General features: G+C 44.0%; 1 protein-coding gene across 1 annotated transcript in view; it reads left to right on the top strand.

The window, feature by feature from the left end:
* The window catches only part of LOC141338425 (NACHT, LRR and PYD domains-containing protein 3-like), a 134,492-nt gene that overhangs the window by 68,731 nt on the left and 53,301 nt on the right, over nucleotides 1-12,460 (top strand). Inside the window, exon 10 of the mRNA XM_073843971.1 lies at nucleotides 5,011-5,184. Coding sequence (XP_073700072.1) covers nucleotides 5,011-5,184 — 174 coding nt within the window. The remainder of the gene's footprint in view (nucleotides 1-5,010; nucleotides 5,185-12,460) is intronic.

The following is a 12,460-nucleotide window of genomic DNA, read 5'->3' as shown; positions in this document are numbered from 1 at the left end:
GCTCGAGCAGCAGCCTCACCTTCTCCAGTTTGTAGCCCAAGCCCAAGATGTTCTTCCCAAACAAAGTCGAAGTGGACAGACATCGGGGAAGGCAGAGCCACTTCCGGATGTAATTATTTGCTTTTGTGTCCATCTTCAGGACTGTCGATGATGTGATGTCACATAACTTCAGGGGCCACAACAGGCGATAAAACAGAATGAATTGGTAACACCAGACCTTGAATTTGCCTGGCAACAGGCTTTCGTCTATCTTCTTTAGACCACCAGTGAGTTATGCGGTTACAGAAGCAGCCATGTGCTTGTCTGTTAATTCGGCAGTGTACAGTCTTCCCAGACTTTTCACTGGTTGGTCTACCAAGCATGGAATCTCTTTGCCATTCACAAAAAGGAAGTCCCTCCTGGCTCCTTTCCGGATCGAAAGACTGTGTGACTTGGATGGCTTTATCTTCATCCTGGCCCATGTGAAAAGATCTTCAAGCCTTTTCAAAAGCCTGTTGGTACATGCAGCCGTCTGAAGGAGTGTGGTGACGTCATCCATATAGCTCCATAGGGCAGGAAGTCACTGACCTAACGGGGATCGGACTCTGGAAAAAAAAAAAAGATAGAAATAACTGACTTTAAAATATTTTTAGCTGGTGAAAATACAAGTGGCCTAAAACTTATTGACAGTACTATATACGTAGAACAAAAATATATTACATTGATTTTACTGGAAAGAAAAAAGGTTACATTTCATGTGTTCAGTCTCTTTTGTTCATGAAGACCACAAGTGTACCTCACAAATGAGGAGCATCAGAAGTTTAAAGCCTGAAAGTGACTGTAAGCTGGAGATACTAAAGTGAATTTAAAATTCTCTTTTTTGTTTGAATCAATATTCACATTTTACAATCTAACTTTTTAGTTACCCCTTCAGTCGAATCACTTCGACGTTACATTGGGATCTCGCTTGAGAGACCGATCACCTCTGAGCCTTATTAAAAAGGCCAATGCTTTCAGAGCCGGTGTGTCGAGCCTCTAAACAGCCGAGAAGAGTTCTTCAGAGTTCATGCTCCCTCCTGCTGCTGCGCTGCCATAACTAAAAGAGTGTTTCACAGAAAGAGCATTGTTTGGCAGCCGTCAGCGCGGTCCCGCGGGCGGCCGTTTTCACGGCCATATAAAGCCTTTTTGCATTCCAGCGAGCAGCCCCGGCGAGTGCATTGCCCCGCGGCGCCTCCCTGGGCAAACCGGGATCACAAAAGTGCAATTTCTAGCGGCCGTTTTAGACGTTCTTTTCAGGATGTCTTTTCGGCCGTGCGTTTCTGGATGTCTCCTTCGGTGCTCCTGCAGAGGATGAGATGTCTGTCACAGCATCAGAGGGAGAGTCAGACGGTGACACATCTCTTCCCGCGGCGCGGCGCCCACCCGTGGTCGCTGCCCCCCCGGAGGTTGATGTCGAACTGTCGGCTATGCTTCCCCGGGCAGCCGGGGGGGATCGGTTTGAGGGTTCCTCAGGGGCCTCCGGCCGATCCTTCTAGGCTGGACGACTGGTTCCTGGGGGGGGCACCGGCGGCAGCGCCGCGCTCCCCCCAGGAACCAGTCGTCCAGCCTAGAAGGATCGGCCGGAGGCCCCTGAGGAACCCTCAAACCGATCCCCTCCCTTGATACCACTACACTGGTTGATACGTACGGTACGGCCCGGCTCCAGGCGTCCGCCCAGACTCACAGGTACCCCTTACATTCTTTATTCGGAAACAGGCGTGCCTCTGTTCTGCCTGCGGAGGTCGCGTTCCTACTGGCGAAGGACGCGATCCAGCCTGTCTCTCCGGCCGGGATGAGGTCGGGGTTTGATAAGAGTCCTGACTTCACGTGTCCAGTTAGAGTGGTGGGTTAACATCCGCCCTGGATGGAGCTCTGTTCCGATCCCTTCTTAGGCTGTCGGCACACATGCTCACGACGACGCACATACAAGTATGTTTCCGTCTCCAGGGCTGGGTTGCAGCCATCTGCCTGAAGGGCACCCGCTGTCGCGTCTCGATCTTTCCCCGGCGCACACCCCTCCGGCGGTCTGCCCCGGGGGTCGAGCGCTCAGCGCGAGGTGCTTCCACTTGGCTAGTCCCTCTCCTTCCTGCCTTCTTTAGGCCATGGGAGCTCCCCTGTCCCCTCTTCGGCAGACAGGTACTTGGCTTACCAGCCCACTCGTGAGTTCCGTTGTGCGAATACAGGGACCTGGTGCCTCGGCACCCCCGCCATCTGGTCCTTCAGGCCAACCGAGGGAATCCCTTTCCTCGGTAGGGAGCCCGACTCGGTCCACAAGACGGCCCGCCTTGCTACCAAGAGCGCGCAGTTGGTGCTGTAGTCCCTGAGCTAATCAGGTACTAAACAGCGGTCCTCTCAAAATCAGAGGCTCCTGGGGCACATGTCAGCTCTAGCCGCTTCCCGTTAAGCTGTTTCATGTGAGACCGCTGCAGCACGATCGAGTCCTATGATGGGCATGGCATCTCGGCTCTCTCCGGACTGGCGTTTTCCCGCAGTATTGCCGACAAGTCAGCCCGTGGCTTACCACGGGTTGGGTTGCCATGTACAACAGAGGCTTACAGCTCCTCCCATCTGCTCCCATGGAGTCCAACGTGGCAGATTTTGCTACTTGCCATTCATTTGAAGCAGGGAAACTCAACCGTGCAGCCGCCCGGCACCCACCTGCAGAATGGCGACTCCACCCCGTGACGCAGCTAGTTGGAGTTATATCGGCAGGCCCAGCCACATCCGCTCGCCCTCCCGATTCCTCCCATTGCCAGAGTAACTCTGGCACATAGCTGACCTCCGGGGCCCAAGTACGCCCTTCCCCAGTGAGCTCCTTGCGCAGACTCTGTGCGAGTCCAGGGAGGACGAGGAGTAAGTCTGGAGGTTGCGCTGCAAGGACGGCCCACCCGGAATTAGGTCTTAGTAACCATCCCCTCGCGGCAGTCCCTCCCTGTAGGGCACGGCTTGACACCGATGAGGTCTATCGCTGGCATTCCTCTCGCTGAGAGGCACAGAGATACACGATTGCAGTAGTGCTTCCTTTCCTGCAGGAGAGTTGGAGCGCAGGCTGTCCCCTCGACTCTCGGAATATAAGCCGCCGCTTAGCCGCATATCACATGCAGTAGATGAAGCAAAATAGGTAAGCACCCACTGGTCGTGAGGTCCCTCAGAGGTGCCAGACCGCGCCTCATACCCTCTTGAGACCCCCCCGTCGTCCTTCGGGGCCGCGGGGCGCTCCATTTGAGCCCCTGGCCTCAGTCGAGCTAGAATTCCTGTCATTTAGACAGCGCTCCTGATTGCCCTGGCCTCCATCAAGAGGGTAAGGAGACCTACAAACTTTCTCTGTAGGGAAGCTTCCCCGTTGCCTTCTCAGGCCACGGGGCGCTCCCTTGGAGCCTCGGGCCTCAGTCGAGCGAGAAAAACGCTCCTGACTGCCCTGGCTCCCATTGAACGAGCAAAGGTTCCCCAGAGGTGCTCAGTGGGCCTCAGTCGAGTCCTGTCATTAAGACAGCGCTCCTGACTGCCCTGGCTCCTATTAAGAGGGTTGGAGACCTACAAGCTTTCCTTGCCAGCAAAGTGTGTCAAGAAGTTCGGGCCCGGCGACTCTCGCGTTACTACCTGAGACCCCGGCCCGGCTATTGTGCCCAAGGTTCCCCACCACGCTTTTCCGCGGTCAGGTGGTGAACCTGCAAGCTCTGCCCTGGAGGAGGCAGACCCAGCCTTGCGATGTTGTGTCTATGTGAAAATGAAATCGCTCGGCACTTCAGACGCACCTAGCAGCTTATCTGCTTGGGGTTCAGCAGAAAGGGAATGCTGTCCCCAAACTGAGGTGGCTCATTGGGTGGTAGATGCCTCTCCCTCTCTTATCTATATCTGGGAGAGCCATGCCCCTTAGGTGTTCATGCCCACTCCATTAAGAGTGCTGCTTCATCCTATGCGTTGGCTCATGGCGCCTCACTAGCAGATATCTGTAGAGCTGCGGGCTGGGCGACACCTAGTACCTTCGCTAGGTTCTTCAACCTCCGCGCAGAGGCCGTATCCTCCCGTGTCTTAACATAAGACTTCAGGCGAGCGGGGGGACGGCTGGTGTCGGCTTGCTGCGCCATTCCCACGTGGATCCGTGCGCTATCTCCCAGAATGTTCCCTCCGGCGAACCTGGGTCCTCCATGCCCCGCAGTCAGGGCTAGATGCGGAGTAGTCCTTGGCTGTGATCCTGCCTGGGTCTCCTTCGCCCCGCAGGTTGTGGCTATACTTTTCAATATTTTCCAGCGGAGGAGACCGCTGTTTCCCTCGTGTATCCCTAAGAAATCTTATAGATATATTGAATTATTCTCATTTCCACATGCACAAATTGCATGTGCTCCGCCCCCCCAACCCATGCTTCAGTACATCTGGCATCCCTGCAGGCCCCCTTATAAAAAGGGGGCCTCGGGGCGTTGGGAAGGTTACGTTCAATGACCGCCTGTGGACACGTCTGGGAAGACCTGCCGGCACGTGGCATTGTGCGTAACGCGGCGTCAGGGTCGTGGCCTTTTCCATGGGTCTAGTTCCCAATGTAACATCGAAGTGATTCGACTGAAGGGGTAACGTCTAGGTTACGAAGGTAACCCTCGTTCCCCGAAGGAGGGAACGGAGACGTTACATTCCCCTGCCACGCCCCTGGCGTCGCGCTGACGCTGGGCTCTCCCGGCTCTTCAGCAAAAGCCTGACTGAGTGGTGCGCGCAGCCATCTTATATACCCGTATGTACGGGGGCGTGGCCGGCGCGCACGTCCACTCGCCAATTTTCAATTGGCCTTTTTAATAAGGCTCAGAGGTGATCGGTCTCTCAAGCGAGATCCCAATGTAACGTCTCCGTTCCCTCCTTCGGGGAACGAGGGTTACCTTCGTAACCTAGACGTTCATTTGAACAAGGAATAAAATATAATCTGTTTAGGGATTTTTATTGTTTAGGTAATTTCTATAATAACTGATTAATCATCTGAATGTGACATTTTCATTCTGGTTCTAGGCTTTCAAACTGCGGTATCAGTGAAGAAGGTTGCAAAGCTCTGGCTTCAGCTCTGAGATCAAACCCTTCACACCTGATAGAGCTGGATCTCACAGGAAATAATCCTGGACAATCAGGAGTGAAGGAGCTCAATGATTTACTACAGGATCCAAACTGTCAACTCAAGACACTGAGGTGAGACGTGATGAAATAATGTTGCATAAATAAATCTGTAATTAAAAAAAAATAGCTATACAATAATCTGGACAATTTGTTCCATTAGAATGATCATATCAGATGCTGGTTTTGTTATACTGATGATCAAAGTCAAAGTCTGCTTTATTGTCGATTCTTCCACTTGTACAGCACATACAGGTGCATCTCAATAAATTAGAATTAGAATTATGGAAAAGTTCATTTATTTCAGTAATTCAATTCAAATTGTGAAACTTGTGTGTTAAATTTAATGCACACAGACTGAAGTAGTTTCAGTCTTTTAATTGTGATGATTTGGTTCACATTTATCAAAAACCCAACAAATATCAACAAATTAAAATACTTAATTAGACCAATAAAAAAATATTTTTAAATGATTTATTGGCCTTCTGGAAAGTATGTTCATTTACAGTACATGTACTCAATACTTGGTAGGGGCTCCTTTTGCTTTAATTACTGACTAGTTTAGTGTGGCATGGAGGTGATCAGTCTGTGGCACTGCTGAGGAGGAATGGAAGCCCAGGTTTCTTTAACAGTGGACTTCAGCTCATCTGCATTTTTTGGTCTCTTGTTTCTCATTTTCCTCTTGACAATACCCCATAGATTCTCTATGGGGTTCAGGTCTGGTGAGTTTGCTGGCCAGTCAAGCACACCAACACCATGGTCAATAATATTTCACCAACTTTTGGTGCTTTTGGCAGTGTGGGCAGGTGCCAAACCCTGCTGGAGAATGAAATCAGCATCTTTAAATGGCTGGTCGGCAGAAGGAAGCAAGAAGTGCTCTGGAATTTCTTGGTTAACAGGTGCAGTGACTTTGGTTTTCAAAAAACACAGTGGACCAACACCAGCAGATGACATTGCACCCCAAATAATCACAGACTGTGGAAAGTTAAAACTAGACTTCAAGCAACTTGGGCTATGAGCTTCTCCACCCTTCCTCCAGACTTTAGAACCTTGGTTTCCACATGAAATATAAAACTTGATCTCATCTGAAAAGAGGACTTTGAACCACTGGGCAACAGTTTATTTCTTCTCCTTAGCCCAGGTAAGACGCCTCTGATGTTGTCTGTGGTTCAGGAGTGGCTTAACAAGAGGAATACGACAACTGTAGCCAAATTCCTTGACATGTCTTGATGTCTTGACCCCAGCCTCAGTCCAATCCTTGTGAAGTTCACCCAAATTCTTGAATTGACTTTGCTTGACAAGCCTCTCAAGGCTGCGGTTCTCTCGGTTGGTTGTGCATCTTTTTCTTCCACACTTTTTCCTTCCACTCAACTTTCTGTTAACATGCTTGGATACAGCACTCTGTGAACAGCCAGCTCTTTTGGCAATGAATGTTTGTGGCTTACCCTCCTTGTGAAGAGTGTCAATGATTGTCTTCGGGACAAGTGTCAGATCAGCAGTCTTCCCCATGATTGTGTAGCCTAGTAAACCAAACTGAGAGACCATTTTGAAAGCTCAGGAAACCTTTGGAGGTGTTTTGAGTTGATTAGCTGATAGCCATGTCACCATATTCAAAACAAATTTGAGATACTGTAGTGAATAAGTGGGTTTTTGTTAAATTTTAGCCAAAATCATCACAATTAAAAGATCCAAGGACTTAAACTACTTCAATTTGTGTGCATTGAATTTATTTATTTAACACACAAGTTTTACAATTTGAGTTGAATTACTGAAATAAATTAACTTTTCCACAACATTCTTATTTATTGAGATTAGAGATGCACCGATTGCAATTGTCTTGGATTCCGATTCTTCAGTAAGTGTGACCTGCCGATTCAGATTTTTGCCCATTCCGATTTTGTTTTTATGAACTGTAATGAAAGCATATAGAGAAATATTTTCTTTAATTAAATTTATTTTATAATAAAATAAATTATTCAACATTACAGGATCTTCTTACAACAAAATAACTTTAACAACAAAATAAAGTGCTTTGTGCTTGATTGTACCCGAAAAAGGTATAAAATGAGTTCCTGTAACTAACATAGTATAGTTATACTAACAAAAATATTTTCCTCAATGTAATTTATTTTATTTTATAATAAAAGAAATGAATAAACATTACAGCATCTTCTCATAGTAAAATAACTTTAACAAAGAAAGTGCTCTGAGCCTTAAAAACATTAGAAATAAAATATAAGTAACAAAGTTTCTGACAAAAATCTGCTTTTCTTTAATGAATTTTATATGGATTTTTTTACAGTATTAATATTAATTTCATTAATTACAATATTGTCTCACAACAACAACTTTAATAACAAAAACTGCACTGTGTCTTCAAACAGCTAGAAATAACAATGCTATTACTAAATGCTATTATTGGAGCATTAATGGCAATTTTTTTTTTGATGAAGAGTAGCATTTCTGCCTTGTCACTAGTTAAACCAGCGCTACTAAACTTCGTAACATTCATATACATATTTGCGCTACGCCACCGCATACAGCGTCTTCACACACCGATGAAACTTACTAGAGAAGTGTGAAGTGTGACATAAATGCATCTGTAAATAAATACAATTTAATTTCACGTCGCGCACGCTTTAATTACATTCAAAAGGAACATATATGCTCACTTCGAATTATTAGTGTGTGAAGACGCTATATGCGGTGGCGCAGCGCAAATATGTGAATGAATGAAAGTGTAGTAAACGTCAACGGATTTCCCCTGCTCAGGGAGTAGAGGGCAATGAACACTGTGCAGGGACAATGTCAATCGGAACACAGTTCATTCACAGACCTTACTTCTAACGAGCGGGTTATCTGAATCAGTTGTTAACTAAGAGACACATGCAAAATATGCAGAGCAGGTGGCGCGATCTACCACATGTCCAGCCAAGCTAAACAATGATTGCATCTGGTTTGAATAGTCCCATAGGGATCTATTGTTTAAATTCAAAATTGCTATCATGTCAAATGTTTGCGTTCAGTGTGAAAAGGTCTTTATTCTGTCTCAGTTTGTTCTGTTTCTTCATGTCATTCCAGACGAACTGGATGATGGTGAGATCAGATCTCTGTGTGGAGCACTGGCTGTTGTCAGACTCCTTGTGCAAACAAAAATCTCACTGGATTATTACAATTAATGGCAACATGAATGTTTGGAAATGTAAACTGATATTTCCTACTGACACACTACAGCAAAAGATATAACTGACTTTAGACCATTTTTATCTTGTCACGGCCAGCTCGTTCCCGACCGTAACACAAAGAGGAACACACACAAGAAAGAATATTTAAACTGCAGAAATTATTTATTAAGGAAAAAGTTATTATTACAAAAACAAAGAAAAAAAAAACACAAATGTCTAGGGATTGAAATAAACACAAAAAAACGTCCAATGGGGTAAAGAATATTGATAAACGAAATAAACAACAAAAGAGAGTTGGCACAAAAGACTTCTCTGGAGAACAAAGTTCCACCAGAGGAAGTGACGTTGAGAGGATGGATCACGTCTTTTATACTCTCCGCCCAGAGTATCTTTAATTGGCAACGATGTCCCAACTAGGTGTTCTACTGCCACCAAGAGGCAGAGAAAAAGAAAAAACGGGGTCACAACACCTTCCTCCTCAAAAAGATTCTGCAAAGAATCAAAGAGAAAAAGAGGAGAAAAACACGAGGAAAGCATTAAACACAAATCCAAGAATATAATTAAACTATCTATGAAACATCTCCCACATCTTCCATCTCGCTGCACTCCTGGGTCCTAGGAATGCAAAAAGAAGAAGAGAAGAACATGTACACAGACATTATAAAACTACATTCTGGAAAGAGTGTCTGCAATTACATTATCTTTTCCTCGTATATGTTTAATGTCCAAATGAAAAGGCTGTAAAATTAAACTCCATCACATAAGTCGCTGATTCCGATTCCTCATCCGATTAAGAAAAACTAAAGGGTTATGATCGGTGAAAACGACAATTGGAGCAGCGATCGATCCTAAGTATACCTCAAAATGTTGTACCGCCAACACAAGAGCGAGGGCTTCTTTCTCAACAGTGGAATAAACCTGTTGATGCCGATTAAACTTCTTTGAGAAGTAGCTAACAGGATGTTCAACTTGGTTCGAATCTTCTTGTAATAGAACAGCCCCTGCTCCACAACTACTAGCATCAGTTGCAAGCTTAAAGGATATCTCAAAGTTTGGAGCAGTTAAAATCGGTGCACTAGCTAATAAAGCTTTACAATTCTCAAAGGCTTGTTGACAAACCTCAGACCAGTGAAACTCAGTTTTTGGACTTAAGTCAGTGAGAGGTGAAACAACACTAGCAAAATTCTGACAAAAGCTTCGATAATACTCTATCATTCCTAAAAATCTACGTAATTCACGTCAGTGATGCGCAGGTCAATGTATAAGCAACCCGAACCCGACCGACGTTTTCAACTAACCCGCCCGCAACTTGGACCGCAAAATAAAAAAAGAAAATATTGTACCCGACCCGCTTCCTGACCCGCATGTTTAATATTTGCTACTGACACCAGCGATTATATGCGGCTATGCATTGGAGATGCGTTTACTGTCAAACATCATTCGGCATTAATTAGGTAATTTTGTCAAAAGAAATGTTCTTGATTACAAGAAAAATACAGATTGTTTATGTTGTGATTTAGTTTGTCTTGCCTTTATACAGATTTAAATAGTTTCATTTTCAAAGTAGGCTACTCTAAATTATGTCAGTGATTCTCCGATCTACAGTGTAATAAAAGTTAAGAAAAAGATTAGCCTGTACCCCTAAATATTAGAGACTAAAGCTAATTCCTTTTTTCTTAACTTGTACTCTTTTAAAAATTATCAAGAATATTAAATCAACTTAATAGGCTAGGTTAACGACTTTTCTTATACAAACTTAACGAATACACTTCAAAACGAAGTTTTCATATATAAAATCAGGAATCACGAATATGACAAAATAATATAATTTTTGTAAATATATATATATATATATATATATATATATATATATATATATATATATAATATATAAATTGTGTAGCTATAATAGTTGTTAATAATAGGAAATTATAGTGGCTTGAATTTATTAAGTAATGCTTAATTTCGTTCGTTTCGCTCTCTGGAAATGTAAAGGAAAAAATACAGTTTTTATTCGGAATTTGTTTTTAATCCCTGGTTTTAAACAAGCATATACATGAGATAATTTATATATTATTGCTTGAATAAACATTAAAAAATAGTGCTGAATTTTATAATTAAGGAAATTAAACATACCTAGGCATTTGAAAAGACATAGTGAAATGTGTCTAATAATTCCAAAAAGAAGTAGCCTATTAAAATGGTACAATGGCATTGCTCAGTTCAACGTGTTGGGAAATCGGGCATTTTGTCCCGCGTCAGCATTTATTCAACAGTTAATAACGCTCAACATTCAAAAGGTAAATATTATTCAGCCAATAAAGTGTAGGTCTATGTATTTCATAGAAAAGTGTGTCTAGTACTATATAAATTACAAAGGTTTAATTGGCATCTTTATTTCAAACGACCCGACCGACCGCGACCCGAATATCATTAAAAATATTTTTAGATGACTCGTAACCGCGGGTAACCACGGGCACCTGCTCATTTCGGATCGACCCGCGCATCACTGATTCACGTCGATTAGTAGGGATAGGAAAACTGCAGATGGCTTCGATTTTAGCACTAATGGGTTTTACATACCCTTTTCCTACTGCCTTACCCAAGTAAGTGACTGTCGCCTTTCCGAATTCAGATTTAGCTAGGTTGATGGTTAAGTTTGCCTCAGCTAAACGGGAGAATAGATATTTTATTTGATCAAGATGTTCGGACCAAGAGGAACTATACAAGACGACGACATCAAGGTATGCCTCACATCTAGGCATTCTTGACAATATAGGTTACGAACCCCAAAAGACATCACCGCGTATTGTAAGAAAGTGTCAGGGGTAACAAAGGCAGATAACTCTTTCGCTCGAGCAGTTAGAGGCACCTGCCAATACCCCTTTAAAAGATCGAATTTACTTACATATTTGGCAGAGCCAACATGATCAACACAGTCATCAACACGTGGTAAAGGGAAACAATCAGGTTTTGTCAAAGAATTGAGCCGATAATCAGTGCAGAATCTATATGAACCATTGGGTTTGTTTACTAACAAACAAGGTGAACTCCACAAACTAAAACTAGGTTCAGCCAAATTGTGAGTAAGTAGGTAGTTTACTTCCTGATTTAACAATTCACGTTTTACAGGATTAACCCTATAAGCATTTTGCTTAATAGGAGAGGTGGTGCCTACATCAATGTCGTGTTCGATAATGGAAGTACGACCAGGAGTATCAAGAAAAAGAGAAGGAAAAGACACTATCAACTCAATAATGTCGTTTCTTTCCCCCTCACCCAAATAAGACAAAAACCCAGGCAAACCAGCAAGGATTTGAGAGTTGTTAAGCCGCCCATCTACTTTTCCCCGAGAATGAAGATTAGCATCCTCGTCAAAGTTCTCCAAAGTGTCAACATTTGTGCTACAGGAAGGAAAAGTAGTGACACCCTGTGGTTCGAAAATAGGAGCACATGTTGTCACAACACCAACAGAGGTGGTACTTGCTGGTTCAACATAAGATTTTAACAAGTTAATGTGACAAACTTGTACTTTCCTCCTACGATCAGGAGTGTTCAACACGTAATTATTGTCTGACAGACGTTTAACTATACTATAAGGTCCCATAAATTTGGCTTGAAATGGGTTAGAAGGAAGAGACAATAAAGCCAGTACCCAATCCCCTACCTGAAAACTCCTAAACTTAGCTTTTCTATCAAAAAGCTGTTGCATTCTCACCTGAGACTTAGCCAATTTCTTTTGAGCTAAAGTTCGTGCCTCATAAAGCCTACGCCGGAACCCATTAACATAGTCAGTGATACTTTGAGGTAACGTGGAGCTACGCCACTCACCAGCTAAAACAGCAGTAGGTCCTCGTACTGCGTGCCCAAACACCAATTCATTCGGACTAAAGCCCAGGCTTTCTTGGGTTACTTCCCGTATAGCCAACCCTCTTCCCAATCTGCATCAAGTTCCACACAATAGGACCTTAAAAGAGATTTCAAGGTTTGATGAAACCTCTCAAGAGTTCCTTGGCTCTGTGGATGGTAGGCTGTAGAAATATTGTGGGAAACTTGAAGCTGACGCAGGGTTTTTGAAAATTGTTTCGACATAAAATTTGAACCCTGATCAGACTGAATAACCCTGGGAACACCGAAAGTGGACATAAAATTAGTGAGAACATAAA

This window comes from Garra rufa, chromosome 7 (genome assembly GCF_049309525.1).
Source record: "Garra rufa chromosome 7, GarRuf1.0, whole genome shotgun sequence".
Lineage (NCBI taxonomy): Eukaryota > Metazoa > Chordata > Actinopteri > Cypriniformes > Cyprinidae > Garra > Garra rufa.
This window is presented reverse-complemented; position numbering and strand designations above follow the sequence as displayed.